This window comes from Cyprinodon tularosa, unplaced genomic scaffold, assembly GCF_016077235.1.
Source record: "Cyprinodon tularosa strain WSP-4 unplaced genomic scaffold, ASM1607723v1 ctg115, whole genome shotgun sequence".
Taxonomy (NCBI): domain Eukaryota; kingdom Metazoa; phylum Chordata; class Actinopteri; order Cyprinodontiformes; family Cyprinodontidae; genus Cyprinodon; species Cyprinodon tularosa.
In genome coordinates, this window is record NW_024037948.1 from 1,220,081 (window position 1) to 1,239,311 (window position 19,231).

General features: G+C 35.3%; 1 protein-coding gene across 1 annotated transcript; it reads left to right on the plus strand.

Moving 5' to 3' along the window:
* The first annotated feature begins 1,326 nt into the window (after nucleotides 1-1,326).
* Nucleotides 1,327-18,692, plus strand: LOC119797068 (melanopsin-A-like). Its single transcript, XM_038305976.1, has 9 exons — nucleotides 1,327-2,104; nucleotides 5,774-5,907; nucleotides 5,999-6,202; nucleotides 6,854-7,025; nucleotides 7,164-7,325; nucleotides 8,359-8,466; nucleotides 12,342-12,513; nucleotides 14,878-15,024; nucleotides 15,131-18,692. The coding sequence occupies exons 1-9, from the start codon at nucleotides 1,938-1,940 to the stop codon at nucleotides 15,533-15,535; spliced, it is 1,671 nt and encodes a 556-aa protein (XP_038161904.1). The 5' UTR covers nucleotides 1,327-1,937; the 3' UTR covers nucleotides 15,536-18,692.
* The last annotated feature ends 539 nt before the right edge of the window (nucleotides 18,693-19,231 follow it).

Genomic DNA, 19,231 nt, shown 5'->3' on the forward strand with positions numbered 1-19,231 from the left:
AAACGTAATGTAAACCTGTTGATTTGGACACTTTCCATTTAACTGTGATATGACCAGGTTTGAATTAAGCTGACTGAAATCCTACTCAAGCAGGATTTACTTATGTTTGTGTGTGTGTATATAATTATATGGCTTTTTATAATAAATACCATGAGATTAGATTTTTTTTTAAATCATTTGGCTTTATAAATGTAATGGAACTAAACTGAATAGTGAGTGCCACTTCGTGTGCTGCAGCAACAGGTTTATTGATGCATAATTCCAAGCTGACACACAAATATAAAAACAGCAGCTGTGAGAGGCTCAGTGAAAGTGGCAACTTTAATCCCCAACATGCATCTGTCCATCTACTTTGTGATAAGTAGTGCACAAGCTCATACAAGTGCACAAATACACATGTATGATGTGGAAAACAAACAGCAAAAAAAAAAAAAAAAAAAAAACATGCAAAAATATAGCATAGCACATTTAGAGGCACATTGTAGTGAAGTTCTTTTTTAAGACAGATCAAACACTCATCCACATGCATGAACACTGTTCAGATTAAGGCTTCTTTTTGCTTAAGGGGCTTAGTTGACATCTCTGTCTGAGCTCTGCATTCTTTGTCTTCCTCTGTTCTCTTCATCTCCGTTTATTAAAAATGTCCAGCACCATAAAAAGCAATGACTGGCCGATAGGCTCTTTTGACCCTTGTGCAGCTGACAGTTGTACAACAAACTCATTACAATTTGCTCATCTTTGCTTGAAGAGTGGTCGCAGAGAATCACAGTTATTGTCTTGGAAATATTTTTTTCCCCATTCTACAAATAATTAGGATTGATCAATACATTTAGACATGGATACTATATTTAATTGTGTTAAATAAATGAATTTGTTTCTATTAATGTGCTAAATGGTATGGATAAAATTTTGTTAAATTGTGATTTATCTAAAAGTAAAAAAAAATGATTGTGCAGCATGTCTAGGTTGTATTTGAAATATATGCATTATAGTTACACACGAGTAATTGCTATTTATATAGTGGTAGTTTACCCTAAACCAACTTGCTTTTCTATATTTTTAAGAAGCAGTTCCTCGGCACTAAGGGATGATTGCCTTGCTAAATGAATTATTTCTAGTACAAGAATTCTCAGCATCACAATCCATCTCTTTCAATGAAAAATAATATCATGCAACAATAATAAAATGTCTGATGGATTTCTGAGCTTAAGTGGCTCTTGATACTTGCTTTAATCAACATTTCAGTTATGTAAGACCGTGGTAGTTAAAGCGCTCAGGGCTGGGCCATATTACATGGCAGTGGGGGTGGGAGCTAGAGTGATGTGAGAAAGACAGAGTGAATTGCATCCCAGAGCAACATGGGACAGTGGAGGAGATGAACAGATAAAAAGAGACGAGAGGTTGGAGCTTTGAATACAGCTGGTGTGATGACTGATGGGGTCTCAGGCAAAAGAGGAGGGGACTGACAGTGACATTGTGGAACAAGGGTGGGATTTATTGTGCTGGAAGAAAATAATTTCATTTCACCCTGTATCAACAGGAAATACTTGAGAATTACAGGTGGTAGACCAGCTTTCCAACTGCAGAGCAAAGACGGAATAACAGTGGATGGTGCAGCTTTGGAGAACATGAGGATATTTATCCCGCTCTTCATAGAATTACTGCCGTAACCATGATAGTGCAAAAAAGACCTAAGCTAACTTTTTGAGCTTGGACTCATTTTCATCCTCAGTTTTTAGGAAGTTACAGATGAATTAGAATTGGATCGTGTGGGACTGAAAATAATTTTTATATTCGAACTAATGAAAATCGAGATATCAAGATGTTATATATCACTATCATTTCAAAAGCTGTGGAGGCCCAACACTGGCAGAAAGAATGGGATTACCAACTGATATATACAGCGAGGTTGGAAATCCTACCAAGGTGTTTGAATCATGTGGTTGACTGAGAGCATGGAGCCAGAGGAAGCACACAGCAAGAGAAGCTTGTTCAGCAAGGTAGATGTGCCTGACCATGTTCACTATGTCGTTGCTTTCTTCGTATTCGTTATTGGGGCACTTGGCATCACTGGGAATGCCCTGGTGTTGTTTGCTTTCTGCAGGTGAGTCTCCAAGACTTTATGTATTCATTTTTTACCTCAGGAAATAAAAAGCAAAATATTTATTTTGCAGTGTGGGTTTGTCCGTCTCAAAAAGTCCAAAAGAGATTTAAGATTTATATCTGAGAGGAATATTTTTTTTATGATGAAAACCCATTGGAAATGTGAGAAAGAATACTGAAATAAAAACAAAACTTTGTAATAACTTTCTTATCATTGCAACAAAATAGGGTTGAAATAGTCACAAAAGAAAAAATAAATAAATAATCTTATCAGCTAAGTTGTTATAATAAATCAAAAGGGAGATATTTTAGTTCACTTTATTGCTATATACCTTTTTAGAAAAGCAGGTTATTCATAAACAAACCTTTAAATCTACAGTCTTTAAGTTAAAGCAACAGCCAGTTAAATGAGCAGTTTTAACATATTTGTATTTTTTTTCTCTTTTGCTACAAAAACCTTTAGTAGAAGACTATTTTATTACAATACAGTATCAAAGCTTAAAAACTAAAACAACTTTACAATAATTAGATATAAAAATGATAAATCTTAAATTTGATGGAAAAAAATGTTTTTTTTTTAATCCTGTGATTAAAATCTAGCAAGCATACGTCATTATGCATGCTGGAGAACTAAATTACCCTTTAATCTCTGATAAACTGAAAAAATGGCATTAAGAAAACTATTCTAAATACATATGTAGGAGCTCATTAGATTTTGTTTCATGGAAAAAAAAAAACCCCTCTATTTATTACCCTCACAGACTTCACACACCTGACATCTCTCTATCAACTGCATTTTATTAAAAGTTTAGTAATGCGGGTGTCTTCAGTACTGGTCCTTAGGACTCACGTCCCTGCACATTTTAGATGTTTCTCTACTCTAGCTAACCTAAATAAAATGATTGCTAAACTGTACCTCCTCAGTATTCACCAGGAGCTGCAGAGGCCGGTTAATCACCCATTTATTTAGGTCAGGTGTGTGGAGGCAGGGAAACATCAGAACAAGCAGAACTGTGGACTAGGATTAAAGACCTCTGCTCTAAATCATAAAAGGCTTCAAAAATTTAAGGCACTTTACCTTAAACCAGTGCAGAAAGCATTTTTAAATGACTAGTGAGTTCAATCAGCCAGGTAAGGAATTGAAGGCATCACTAAAGAAGCTGAGTCATTCTTGAGGTTGAAGTTTCAATTTGAACTCCTGGTGAAAGTGCAAGCATTATGTGTGCCATAAAATCTGGAGAAATTGTGGCTTCTCATTTGTGCTACTGTTGTTAACTGTTCCACAGAAACTGGGTCAGAGACTGTGTTTCTGTGTGCGTTTGTGTGTGTATCTTAGGGATTGTCAGTAGCTCTCATATTCCATCTGTCTATACATCGACAAATATTGTTTGGCTTCTTTCAATTTGTTGTGCAGACAATTTGAGTTCCAATAAGGAGAGAGACACATGGATAATTTCTTTAAAATCAATAATTCTTCAAAACTTTTACACATATAAACAAATTCTTATAAAAGTCTTGAGAATAGTTTTTCTTTATGGTTATAGATTAAACATCTTGTTGATATAAAGCAGGGTTTTTTTTGTCATGGAGGGAATATCTCACAAAAATCTATAAACATCAAATCTCCATGCAAAATAAAAATGTTCCTAAAATGGGAAAAAAAAAACAAAGAACTCTTAATATAGCTTAATTCGTGTTTAACTGATATATGTAATTTTATAACTTTCACTGAAAATAATAGAAAAACTAAGAACTCCTTTAAAAAAATCAATCACTGTCTTTTTACCTAGCCTCACTGATCAAAAAACAGGTACGTAGCATACTCATTGATAAAGCAAAAACAAAAGAAAACAAAACTAGAATATTTTTATTTTATCGTTAATGTCAATGCAGGTTGAGGGAGGCTATTTAATGTTTCAGACTGTCCGCCCTCAAGCTCAGACAAAAGGCTCTTTCTTACACATTATCATTATTTTAAAGTTATTTTCATGTTAGAAAATAGTGTCTCTGATAAACAACGCTTTCAGTTTTTCTTAGTAAAAAGGTTTGATATTGATAATGTAATTATATTAAGGAATTCTATCTTAACCGTGATCATTTTATTGGCCTCCTGTTAGCCAGGAGCCCTTATTGTTGTCCTAAATTTTACCTCCTTTACAGCACATCTGTATTAACAATCAAAATCTAAATGTTAACACATGAGGCTCATAATGCTTACAGTTCATCAATAAAGTTTAGTTGAACTCAGTAACTGTGAATAGTAGGATATTTATCCTGCAGTCAGAGGGTAATTAGTTTATCACCTGGTTTGTCTCAGTCTTTGGGAACCATTGTTTCTCTCAGACTACCACAGTGGCTACAGTGTAGGTTTGACTGGGAAGGGCCATTTTGAATGGCTGTTATTTGGAATCTATTTGTGCATTTCTTTTAGAAAAGAGGACTCAAATGCAATAATCATCTCAGGGAAATGAAATCAATGATCCTTTAATACGGACCAGAGTTAGCACCTTAAGTTGGAGAGACTGGCAGAAATATCTACAAAAACAGAGGCTGGTCAAAAACAAGTAAAGCAAATATTTCTTTGATGCAAGGCAGAATATATGCTGGAACTCTTGACACAAGTGGCAAAGATGAACTGGCAAAGAAAAACTGCAGAGGGAGAGGTTTAAATGGGGAAAGGCAAACAATAAGACACAGGTGAGTATTGTTTGGGAGTGGCAAGGCTGATTAAAGGGGAATCCCAGGAAGTGAAGTACTGTAGTCTGAAAAAGGAACAGAAATGTGTGGACCAAAATAAAACTAGAGCTTTAAACAACAAATGAGCAAGACACAAAATGACAAAAAAACCTTCTCTTAGGCCTACTTTTTAGGTGACCTTTTAAAAAAAAAGCAGAGCATCCCCAAAGAGTTAATCTGACTCTTCTTCAAGGAGGAGGATTAGTGCCAACACAGAGGAATGCCTGCAGACATTCAGTCAGACGAGTGATTCTTTAATTCAACTTAGGTAGATTATAAAAATATACAACCTTGAAGGTTATGAGTGCTTGATGGTGGAGGACACATAACCCATAACATTGACTTAATTCAAAATGTATTTTGGTGAGTTTCATTGACAGCTTTTTCCACTTTAGATTGCATTGTATATGAAATCTTTGTGGTATGGACCGCTTGAAATAATAACAAATAGGTTTCTTCCATCTTTGGTCATGTCAAAAAAGACAATGTTTTATAAGGAATTAATATACTGTCTGAGATATGATTCTTAACCCAGTCAAATAATACAGAGAAAACAACTGTTGTAGCCTCTTCTTTATCACAAATGAAGTTAAACAAGCTTATGATTAAATTCTCTGCATTGCTTTTTCTACTTTAATTAACTTTATATTCTTCTGTCTGTTGAACCACCATTGTTGATGTGCTAAACGTCTACTTAAATCAGTAACACAACGATAACAGATTTAGATTAAAAAAATGTAACTTTTTAGTCGTGTCAAACTTCGACATACACTATATTTTGTGGATTTTGCCACTCAGAACATCTGCCCAATATGTTCCTAGTAGTCTAATAAATATCCACAGCCCTTTATACATTTTAATTGAAATTAATGGACTAACAATTTTTATTTTAAAAGATTATTTATCTTCCTGTTTGTTTATGTTTTTTATGTAGCAACAGGAAGCTCCGTAAACTGCCAAACTACTTCATCATGAATTTGGCAGTGAGTGATTTCCTCATGGCTTTCACACAGTCTCCCATCTTCTTCATTAACTGCCTCTACAAAGAATGGATTTTTGGTGACACGGGTGAGTACATTTTTTTTTTAAATCTCATTAAATTGTGTTTAAATTCTGCATTTTTGTTTATTTTCCTTTTTTCTGTGTTTCTTAATTATAGGCTGTAAGATCTATGCTTTCTGTGGTGCCCTTTTTGGCATCTCTTCCATGATAAACCTTTTGGCCATCTCAATGGAACGATATCTGGTCATCACCAAACCACTACAGACCATGCGTTGGGGTTCCAAACGGAGAACGATTTTTGCCATCTCTCTCGTGTGGTTTTATTCTTTGGCTTGGAGTTTGGCTCCTCTTGTTGGCTGGAGTAAGTTTCTTAACATTAGTATCAAGTATTGAGTTTCTTTCTCAACAGAGTAGGGAAATGCACAGCCATAAGTAAACATTACTTTCCAATACATTTAACATACACAATTTAATCTCCAGCTAAGCCCAATCGACAGATTATTCAGACATGGAGCAAAATTCACCATTATGAAATTGACATCACTGTTATGTCAAAGACAGAGCCCAATGATAGCTCTGCTGTTTTTCGTGCTACACTATGCAGACACTCTGTCTGCTTAAATGAAAGTCCCTCCACTTATTAAAACCATGAAATGACAGCAAGCAAACTTATTTTTATCTTAAATCTTCGCTTGAGGGCACTAAAAGATTATTTAATAGAAAACCAGTTATTCTGGAACATGCAAGAACATACATAGACACAGTGACATTCAGTACCCCTTTCTGACACAAATGTATACTAAATATCACACCGCTTACGCAGACATGCAAATTATAAAACAAGGGTGCTTTAGAAAGTATGTACATAAATTTGAAAGGAAAACAGAACATTTATAAATAGAAAACTTCAGATGTTTATATCTTGCAGATGGCAATTCACCCATCTATGACACAATCATTTCAATCTTGCTTTCTGTAAACGTTCAAATATTGGATGCTCTTATCATTTTAGGCTCCTATATCCCAGAGGGCCTGTTGACATCTTGCACATGGGATTATGTTACATATACAACAGCTAACAGGAGTTACACCATGATGCTCTGCTGTTTTGTCTTCTTTATTCCACTCGGGATCATCTTTTACTGCTATCTTCGAATGTTTCTATCTATACGAAAGACTAGCAGGTAAAATAAATGAAATATGTTTGTGTTAATATGCCTTAAATGTATTATCAAAATGATGGTAAAATTGCAGCATCACATGAATACTGAAAACCTCCCAGTTTTCCTTTAACTGCTTTCTTTGTCTTGCTTCATATACAGGGAGGTCGAACGTTTGGGCACTCAGGTCAGAAAAACAGCTCTTATCCAACAGAAATCCATCAGGAGTGAGTGGAAATTGGCAAAGATTGCCTTTGTTGTCATTGTGGTGTATGTCCTCTCCTGGTCACCCTACGCCTGTGTAACATTGATTTCCTGGGCTGGGTAAGATCATTTTATAGATTTTTTTTTCAAAGCTGTGTGAATGGTTTTGTTAAAACTGTCAAGCAATTTTATGTAGGTGATTTTTTTTAGGAACACAATTAGTAGAGGAAAATACGCAAATAAATTTTGAAAACCAAACTTGGCAACTGAGAATGCTAATTCTTTATTGAGAACTACGGTTTAAATGTATTTTGAATTGCAATCTCTAGGATTACATTCAGTACAATTGTTTCATAAAGCAAGAGATTTTCAAACCCTTCTGGCTTTCATGATACAAACCGAGCAGAAGTGTATTATTCATAATCCCCAACATCAGAAGAGTGTTAATCCAGTAGCATGTATTGAAGAATCTTTACCATATTGGCAATGAATACAGAGACTATTCTTTTATAGTAGATGAGTTTCACTGATCACTGATTATTACATGATTATGGTAATACATGCTCTCACTATTAAAAAAAAATGCATTTTAGGTCTCCCAGAGACTACTCTTAGTTAGAATTAGAGCTGTTTTAATGGGATTGAAGTTGATTTCTGCGCTCAGTGTTTGATGTGTCATTATATTTAATTATTTCACCAGAAAGGAAAGCACATCTTGATGAGACATACTTTAAAAATATGGAATTGCTTAATTGATCCTTTCCTTTTTTTTAATCTTACCACAAACTTTATTACACCTCTTGTTTCACTGATTGTACTCTGGATTAAAATGAAGATGCTTCTGATATTTTTTTTTCCTGGTAATTCTCTAGGAGCTGTGGTCTATGCATGCAAACACATCTTAACACATGAGCAAACGTCATCAGATGGATTTAACCAACTGTTTTTGGCAGATGGCAAATGTTAAGCTCCAACAAATAATGACCCCTCATTATATCACAAAACACTGAATAAAAGGGAACTTTTATTTGTTGGTTTATTATTGCAATTTCACAAAAAAGCTAGGGAAATAATTGCAGAAAGCAAAATGAAGAAATTCTGTTTTACTCAGGGAAAGCTTTAAGTGTGTTTTTTTTTATTTTGTCTTTTTCAGCTATGCCAATATTTTGTCTCCATACTCCAAGGCTGTTCCTGCAATCATTGCAAAGGCCTCAACAATTTATAATCCAATTATCTACGCCATCATTCACAACAAATACAGGTGATACATAATCTCAAAGCCATTTTTATCATTGTTTTTAAAGTTAACACGTTCCAAATGTTACTCTAGAAAGGTTAAAAACTTATATTTGAATTTATTATACGTTACTATATGATAAAAAAAAGTCCAATGAGCCATTATGTAAAAGACAGAAGTTTAGTTGGGATTAGAAAAACAACTTTTATTATCTGATTTTAGAAAAAAAAAGGTAAATTTTTTCTTTTTTTTAAAACTTTTTTCTTGCTTTATGACTTTGGTCGTATGTTTTGGGTATTTTTCCACAAACTCCTCACAATAGTGTTGGAATTCATCATGCAGAACTCTTATGCCGTAACTCAGTAGGTTTTTGGGCCAACTTTCTCACACATACACTACCGTTGAAAAGTTTGGGGTCACATGGAAATTTTCTTGTTTTTGAAGGAAAAGCACTGTACTTTTCAATGAAGATCACTTTAAACAAGTCTTAACTTTAAAGAAATACATTCTATACATTGCTAATGTGGTATATGACTATTCTAGCTGCAAATGTCTGGTTTTTGGTGCAATATCTACATAGGTGTATAGAGGCCTATTTCCAGCAAATTTCACTCCAATGTTCTAATGGTACAATGTGTTTGCTCATTGGCTCAGGCTAATTGGCTAATTGATGAAAACCCTTGTGCAATCATGTTCACACATCTGAAAACAGTTTAGCTCATTACCGAAGCTACAAAACTGACCTTCCTTTGAGCAGATTGAGTTTCTGGAGCATCACATTTGTGGGGTCAATTAAACGCTCAAAATGGCCAGAAAAAGAGAACTTTCATCTGAAACTCGACAGTCTATTCTTGTTCTTAGAAATGAAGGCTATTCCATGTGAGAAATTGCTAAGAAATTGAAGATTTCCTACAACGGTGTATACTACTCCCTTCAGTGGACAGCACAAACAGGCTCTAACCAGAGTAGAAAAAGAAGTGGGAGGCATCGTTGCACAACTGAGCAAGAAGATAAGTTCATTAGAGTCTCTAGTTTGACAAAAAGACGCCTCACAGGTCCCCAACTGGCATCTTCATCAAATAGTACCCGCAAAACATCAGTGCCAACATCTACAGTGAAGAGGCGGCTGCGGGATTCTGGGCTTCAGGGCAAAGTGGCAAAGAAAAAGCCATATCTGAGACTGGCCAATAAAAGAAAAAGATTAAGATGGCCAAAAGAATACAGACATTGGACAGAGGAAGACTGGAAAAAAGTGTTGTGGATGGATGAATCCAAGTTTGAGGTGTTTGGATCACAAAGAAGAACGTTTGTGAGACGCAGAACAAATTAAAAGATGCTGGAAGAATGCCTGACGCCATCTGTTAAGCATGGTGGAGGTAATGTGATGGTCTGGGAAAAAGGGATTCTGAATAAGGAAGGCTATCCCTCCATTTTGCAAAGTCATGCCATACCCAGTGGACAGCGCTTGATTGGAGCCAATTTCATCCTACAACAAGACAATGGGCCTAAACACACCTCCAAATTGTGCAAGAACTATTTAAAAGCAGAAGCAGGCAGCTGGTATTCGGTAATGGAGTGGCCAGCACAGTGACCAGATCTGAACCCCATTGAGCTGTTGTGGGAGCAGCTTGACCATATGGTACGCAAGAACAACCCAACTTGTGGGAGCTGCTTCTGGAAGCGTAGGGTGCAATTTCTCCAGATTACCTTAACAAATTAGCAGCTAGAATGCCAAAGGTCTGCAATGCTGTAATTGCTGCAAATGGAGGATTCTTTGAGGAAAGCAAAGTTTGATGTAAAAAAAAATCTTATTTCAAATACAAATCATTATTTCTAACCTTGTCAATGTCTTGACTCTGTTTTCTTATTATTTCACAACGTATGGTGGTGAATAAGTGTGACTTTTCAGGAAAACAAAAAATTGTTTGGGTGACCCCAAACTTTTGAACGGTAGTGTAGGTTTTAAGCACAAAATGTTGCAAAGCAATTTAGGCCCGTAATAAGTTAATACATCATAATTTAACCTCCTTCCTCCTTTTATAGAGTAATGTTGAGGGAAAAAAGAAATCTCTTTTACCATAACTTAGAGGTGCAAACATGTATTTGAATACACCCAACCAGAGATGGGAAGTAACGAAGTACAAATACTTCGTTACTGTACTCAAGTAGATTTTTCTGATATTTTTACTTTACTTTACTACTTATTTTTATGGCGACTTTTTACTTCTACTCCTTACATTTTTACACAAATATCTGTACTTTCTACTCCTTACATTTTAAAAAATTGGCTCGTTAATTTAGTTTTGAATCATTTCAATGGAGTTACCGTTATTATTTTTCACGTCATCAATACCAAATTCAATCTAATTGGATGGGAATCTACGTTGCATTTGACGCACCACTACAAGATGAATCGACAGATTCGGCGGTATTCATTCGCGGCAAATCATTGCAGCTTGGTGGCGGTGGCGTTAGCATAGTAGCATGGACGACGAGATGATTGAAAATGAACACAACGGAGATCTAGTCCTATTGGCAGACATCCATTTAAAATGTAGGCAACGGCATGAAAAAAGTGGTTTCTACTTTTACTTTTATACTTTAAGTAAATTTACAAGCCTGTACTTTGTTACTTTTACTTGAGTAAAGAAGTTTAATCAGTACTTCCACTTTTACAAGAGTATTTTTTAATACAAGTATCTGTACTTTTACTCAAGTACGGAAAGTGAGTACTTTTGCCATCTCTGCACCCAACCTACTGAGCTCAATTTTTGTACCTGATTTGCACCTTACTTTCAAGCATGTATTTCCATTTACATATTCTCTGCCAAGTATTTTGTGCAGTTTTCCCTCAAGCCAATGACCTGCATATTCAGAAAGGCACACACATATAAAAGTTTTAGTACCCACAGGTTTTCCCATTTTACTCACACAATATAATATGCACCTGGTTTGAAGATCAGTCTTTCACAAGTTAAACAGTATGCACACGATTTAAACTTTAACAGAAAAGTCCGGTCAGCAAGGAATAACCAATGGATCATTATTTATACCTAAAACTAATATGTTCACTGTGATTTAATGAATTTAGCTTTAATCAGTAAAAAAATCTAAACAATATTTTTCACTCCTGACATCTTCCAGCAGTGACGTCAAGGTGCGGTAAGCCTAGTGCCATTGTTCCTCCTTTACAAGCAAAATCAATTGACGCTTCTATACAAATGTGCAATCAACAACAATTTGAGAGGACTTCACTATTAAGATTTGCGAGAGCTGTAGTTAAAGTAACAATGCCTATGTGGATACATCAGGTAAAAGTGAAAAAAAATTAGTTATTTGATTTTTCCGATTCATGATTCTCCATGGACGGATTCGTCATTGGATTGCCAAATTGAAGAGGGAGGATTTACCATTGAACTTCTGGCCAGAGAAAAAACACGTAATTGATCCGTTACGCTCTGCTTCGAATATTGCACTGGTCGTCATGGATAATAGCACGTTGTGACAAACACCAGATACAGCACTGGGACTTGCTCAACAGCCGATACCGCACTGTGACGTCACAAACCGGTAGATGGCAGTAGTGCTCTTTGAAAAACATAGATGTCTCCAGTAAAGCACAGTCAAATTAAATTACTCTTAATTAAAAAAAAACGTTTCATCTATTGAAAAATATGTAATAATTTCATACTTAAAGTAAGTTTGGAAGTTTGTTTTCTGAAAGTGACCGGACTTTTCCTTTAAAGGTCAGACTCTGAATGAATTCCCTTTGATATTTTGCTCAATTGAAAAACACAATCCTTGATTTATTTTGTGTATATTATCACGTTAAACCTTTAGTCAATCAAACTCTGTATGTAATATATTGGGTCAACTTTTTTTTTTCTTAAATTCAACAGGATGACTCTTGCAGAAAAAGTACCATGCCTGTGGTTTTTGTCTCCGGCTCCCAGAAAGGAATGCCTGTCCTACTCCATCAGTGAGTCCTCTCTCAGGGACTCCATCATCAGTAGACAGTCCAACACTTCCCGGACTCATTTTATTAATGCTTCACCAAACCGCATTGATATGGTAATATTTGCACAACAAAGCCTTAATTTACCCACAATTATGAGTTTTATTCCATTTAATTCGAATTAAATATAAACCTATTCCGCCTGTGTTTTTAAACTGTGGATTCAAATCATGTTATTAATGTGGTGAAGCACTAGTAAACATATCAATGAACTGTTATTCAAGCCATACACATAGGACCCAATTAGTCAGATGGTTAAAGATCCCAATTATTGTAGCTCATCACTCGTTGTACAGGTGAGTATCTGATCAGGACTCTAGCAAAAGAAATCAAAGATTTCCAACACTAAAATGATTCAATTGCACTTGCAATTATTTACATATACAAAACTACCCCTTGACACACACTCAAAAGGGATGCTTTTGAACATAAAACATAATCCTCTCTTTAAACAGGCTTGAGTTGCCCTGTAAAAAGATAAATGATTATACTTTTTACTGCCATTCAATATCAAATGTCTCTTGGGTAAGCCATGCACTTCATTGGGTGAGTGCTGAGCATACCAGGGCTCAAAACTTCCAATCTTCCCCAGATCCTCTACCAAATTTCCAGGCTTAAGTGTGGGGGCATGGATCCAATGGAAGCTGATAGTACCCTGGGAATAAAGGTACACATCATTAACTCCAAATACCCCAGGGTCCATTTTAAGGATCTTTTCTCCTTATAAGTCAATGTTTTATCTAATTGGGCTTTTCGACTAGATGTGTATCTTTTTTGGGGTTCCGGAACTTGAGTATGTAGGGTACAAGGACCCCTATCGCCTGAAAACCCAATTTCCATTTTATAGACACTTCGTCCTTATGATACAGGAAAGGTTCTCACGAAGAATTTTTACAAGATGAATCAATTTTTAAGCACCTCTACAGGTATATTCCATGTGGTTCTTCCCCTCCCACAGCAGCTCAAGTTTACATTTTCCATTCTTTAACCCAGCAGCCCTGCTTCTTCCTGGATGACCGTAAAGGACTTTTAAAGAGTTGTTTCTGTGTTTTAGCAGCCGTTCCTGGGAAAGGGATTCATTGTAGTTCCCCCATTAAGACAAAGGGGTGACAAACTGTTTAATTTTCCTTAGTAGCTATTCTTAAGTAACATACATACAGCCTTCAATTTGTTTGATTTTTTAGAAGCTCCAAAGCCAATTTCCAGACTTAGTTGTGGGTATTCGGGTCTCGGAGGATAGAAGAGTAAACTTGGGAATCAAGCTACAATAACCTCTTCTCTTTGAGCTCCCAAGATGGATTTATCTTGACCTTATGTTAATTGTGATCCAGGGTGGGTTCTCATAGGCATGTTGTGAGAGCTCTTACGGTCTTGGACAAAGCCTTCATCATGCCCACCTGTTCTCTCAGGTTATTTAAATTGTTTCGAAATCCGGCTCTGAAATGCAGCAGAAAGTCAGGATGTCTGAGCACTCCAAAGCACTGCGTTAAGGTCGCAATCTCCAATGGAGGCGTGGGTTCGAATCCCACTTCTGACATGGCCTTTCTGCTTACTTGGACTTGTCTTCTACCAAAAGGTTGCCATTTGTGTGCTAGAAAGCATTTACCCATTAAAGTGTGGATTTTAATTCTGTTACTAATGTGGTGAAGCACTCTAAAACATATCAATGCACACCTTTTCAAGCCACATAGTTAGGACCCAATTAGTCAAATGGTGAAAGATTCCATTTATTGTAGCTCATCACTGGTAGTACAGGTGAGTATCTGATCAGGATTCCCAGCAAAACAAAGATTTCCAACACTAAAGTGATTCAATTGCAGTTGCAATTATTTACATATACAAAACTACACCTCAACACACACTCAAAATGGATGTTTTTGAATATAAAACATAATCCTCTCTTTAACCAGGCTTGAGTTGCTCTGTAAAAAGATAAATTATTATACTTTTTACTGCCATTCAATATCAAATGTCTCTTGGGTAAGCCATGTACTTCATTGGGTGAGTGCTGAGCATACCAGGGCTCAAAACTTCCAATCTTCCCTAGATCCTCTACCAAATTTCCAGGCTTAAGTGTGGGTGCATGGGTCCAATGGAAGCTGATAGTACCCTGGGAATAAAGTTACACATCCCTAACTCCAAATACCCCAGGATCCCACTTCTGACATGGCTTTTCTGCTTACTTGGACTTGTCTTCTACCAAAAGGTTGCCATTTGTGTGCTAGAAAGCATTTGCCCATTAAGCACTTTCATTTGCCCTTGCCATTTGTTAAGGAATCTGAATTTGTTTAATTTGCTACCTAATTTGTTTTATTTTCTCTATTTTGTCACTTTCGCTATGTTCCTATCTACAGCTGTCTTATATACCATAATTATTCAACGTGCAAGTAAAGTCAAACATTTTGATAATGTTTTTACAGATGTTGAAGGATGTAGAAATGGAATATCTTGGGAGGCAGTCGGGAGGCTCCTTTAAAAGCATGTCATCATACAGGTCGTCATATAGAGGCAGATCCAGTAAGAGGCCATCTGAGCCCCAGATGATCAACAACTGCACATCAAAGAAGGTGAGATAATGTAATTCAGTTAATTATGACTTTGATTTGGACCTTATTGCTTAAGCAAACTGCAAAATAACTCATTTACATTTTGTTATTATGTCCACGTATATAGCAACAAACTACTAAGATTGACCCACTGAGCACCCATGACCATGGCCTGGTTTCCAGCTCTCTGAGCATCACCACATTACCTTTACTTGTTCTTACCAGGAGACGCAGTGAGAGCCTAACAGATGGGACTTTACACACATACAATGACAAAAGTGACATAGAGCGGCTGCAAGGCCAGAAGAGCAGCTCTTTTGATTCTCTGAATCTTGGGAAAAAGCCCATTACTGACCCCAAGTTGCCTCAGAGTGTTCCTCGCATAATTGTCATCAGTCCGAGTTCTGAAAGCAGCATCATCCACCATGATGGCGTCCGTTTAGAAGACAGCATTGAAGCAATGGAAAACAATGTTTTTGTAAGTCTAAACTTCTCAACAGAAGTATTTGAGGCAGTGAAACTACTCTCTTGACCACATGGAAGTATACATGTTCAACTTTGGACTAAAAGACAATCAAATGGACAGAGGTAAACTTCTAGGTCTTTTTTGATGTTGCGCTGAAGTTTTCTGACTGTCCCCTTTACCACAGCAACTATAGAGTAGAAGAAACTGAAATAAAACGACATAAACAGTTTTTAGCACAATGCAATCTTTGGCTGGGAAAGATGAACCTGAAAAGGACAACTTTTTATTTTTGAGTTCCCACAAAACAGAGCACTGAAAATAGAGTTTTCTACGCTTAATATGCCACTTGAAATGTTTCCTCTGTTGAATTGAAATGATTTAGATTTAAAAGTCCTTAGAATATTCTCCCTAAGCTATTCATAAAATCTAAGAATATATAACGAAGACCCTAGAAAACAAAAGTGGGGGTGCAATAAAAGCATATGATTTTCGTTCACTATTGCACCTTTAAATCAGTGAGAAACTGAAGAAAAACCAAACCAATTGCATGTTAACATGTGCCTAAAATTAAGATATTCATTTTTAATGTTGTTACAAAAGAGCCACATTTACCAGATTTGTACTGGCAACAATTCAGCAATGTAATGAAAAGTGAAGCAGTTCAAACCCTCAGGAAAGGAAGGATATCTTCTATAAAACCTGACATTTCTATTAATCACTCATCCATTCTGATAGAACTATCCTATGACATTTAATAATCATACAAGTTAAACAGCATTTAGCAAAACCAGAGGATTAGCTGGAGGTTTCCTTCTATTAAACTTGCTGCAAAGTTAAATCATTATATTATGTTTGCTTCATGCTGGTTCAGGAGGAGCAATGGCTTCTCTCAGTAACTGGTAGCAATCAGGTGGATTTTCCTTAAATAGAAAACTTTTAAACAATTCACATAGATATCACAGTAAAAACCTCTTATTCATTTCTGTTAACATTTATGTTTAAAGCAATTGGTATATGCTATAAAACAAGCACTAAACATAATTTTGAAATTTATAAATGTTGACCTACACAAGACTGCTGGCACCCTCCAAAAGCAATATAAGAACAAGAGTTCCTTTGTTAAAGAGGCTTGGATTTTCCAAGATGTGTTTTTAAATATATTTCTGGAAATTGGAGTTGAAGGCAAAGTTGTTGCAGAAAATATGTAATCTGATTTAAATGATTGATATGATTGTTAAGAAAAGTTGATTTAATGGTGCAATGTCCTTATTTTTGCTATGAGATCATTTGTGATCAGTTGAGAGGCTTTTTAAATGATGTTTCCACTGTCCATAATGATTTGGGAAAAGTTTATTTTGACCAATGTTGGTCAGCTTTGTTTTCTCATGCCCTAATGGCTTGATATACATTTTTTCTATCCACTATAGAGAATTTTATGCTTTTATTTGCTGACTAGCTTTATGTAAATGCTGATTTGATTTCCAGTATTGATACTTGAACTGAAAAAAATTATGCAACCGCTTTTGGCATTTACTTAATGATATTTAGTCACTAGTTTTATGTCCTACCCTGCTAACATGAAACAATTGTGTTAAAGTAACTAAATATGATGCCAAAAATGGTTGCATTATTTTTGTCAATGTGTCCTCACTGCCAAATGTTGGTTTACGGGCCATGCTTCTGCTTGATTAACCTACAAACAAGGTCTAAACTAAATCCATATTGAACAAATAGAATATTTTGAGGAAGACAAAATACATCAGATCCAACAATGGAAATTAGCTGTAGGTAGTTATTACAGCATAACAACCTGGGTTTTCTAAACACCTCAAAAGAACCACAGGCTTTTCACGTCCATACCGCAATGCAGTTATTCATGCAAAACAAGCCAAAAGCTAGTATTTAGTTAATATTATGGTATCGATTATGAACAGATTTTTGGTAGGATAACATTTCTGTATCAAAGATCCTTTTTTGGGGGGTTTTGTCTTCTTCACATCATAATAAAACAGCAAAAGCAGCAACCACACTATGTAAAACTACAAAATGGAAGTAAGGAGATAAGGGTGTAAGGAGTTGATAACAAAAAGTATAATAAAGTTATTTTAGCATTATTCATTATTTAAACCAATAAACACATGAACATACAGTATATCAACTTGGTTTTCAGAATTTGTATTATATGTAGTAATAAGGGTGACATTTTTTGAAAAATAAAGTAACTTTTTAAGGAATTTAAAATGTGTTCTACTAAACATTTATATCATCTACTATTTTATTTTAATTTTTTTGGTTTCCTTTTACAATTTCTTGGTTTTTGGTTGGAGAGCAATTGGAAGCCAAAACCATTAAAGCTCATGTGCACTTTTGCATTTTAAGAGTATTAATAGTTGTGTGAAATGTTTGCTAAATGTTAACAGTTCTATGGATTCTATCACTAAAGGTAACTTGTAAAAGGTATGACAAGAATGTTTTCCTGAAAGAAAATGTTTTCCAGTCTGAATTGTGCAGCTTTTAGCCATGTTATAAACTTAAACCAATATTGCATGATATCCATCTGTTACCAGTTCAACCTAATTCTAACAAGAGATTAAAATCCAACATTGAGTGCATAAAAACATTCATAACTGTTGAGGGGATCGTGGTTACCCATTACCCTTTTTGAAACAATTTAACAAAGTAAATAGATAAAAACAACTGAGGTTTTTACAGAGGTTTGCATTTGTAACAAATAATGTATATTTGTATAGATCATCTATATTCAACAAACTGCTTTATCTAGTATTCCATCTAGCTCATGCCGGTATCAATGTCGACCGCAGCTTTTTTTCGTCAGTGTCTGTAGATATGAAGCCAGGAGATGTAATACTCGTTGATAATGTAAAGAGTAGCTATATTTATGGAAAGAAATGCTGTCCTACCTTGCATAGTTTGCACGTTTTCTTCATATCATTGTCACTGTTGCTCTCAGAAATAGTTATGTGTCATTTTCTTAGTGTTTATTCTTTAAATTGACTTTTCCCTTGTTCTTTTGGTAATTTGTTATAGATAGGTTGTGTAAAGGTTTAAGCATCAGACTGATTGTGCTGTATGTTCTGCTGTTTATCTCAAGCTTTCCTATTCTTGGTACAACAATATATATCTATATTGTTTAAATAGGAACAACATAAGAGTTTTATGAACCCTATGAAAGTTTTTTTTAAATAAAAGATGTATGTGATTAAAAGTAATTAACTTGTTTTTACTTATACTTTGCCTTTCCAATTTTACAATAAGGTAGATAAATAAGAAGGATGTGAGTACTCTGAAATTTCAGCTATTTATTGTTTGCCATGTGTCAAACAGTAACTATGCTTATTTCTGAAAACTAAATAAATAAATAAAATAAAAACGAAAAATTTATTTATATATTTGTAGAAATTACAGTACAGCTTTAAACCATTCTGACTTGGTACAGCAAGTAGGTCAGTAAGCATTTATAAGATTGTCTAAACCACTAATCACTGCATTTCCAGGTTAAATAAAACAATAACCACAACAGAATGTTTGCAGTGGACTTTAAGTTTCCAGTAAGTCACAACTAAAGCTTTTTCTAAACTGAGGGGAACCAAATTTTAGTTTTATATTTTCAGTAATGAAGAATCACAAATTTGAAATGTTCACCTGTTTAAGATATTGGTAGAATTACAAGTCAGCTGAAAGGCTCTTTAAGATTGTAGATGGGTAAGTTAGTGGACAAGCTTTTTTTGGTCTTAACTAAAA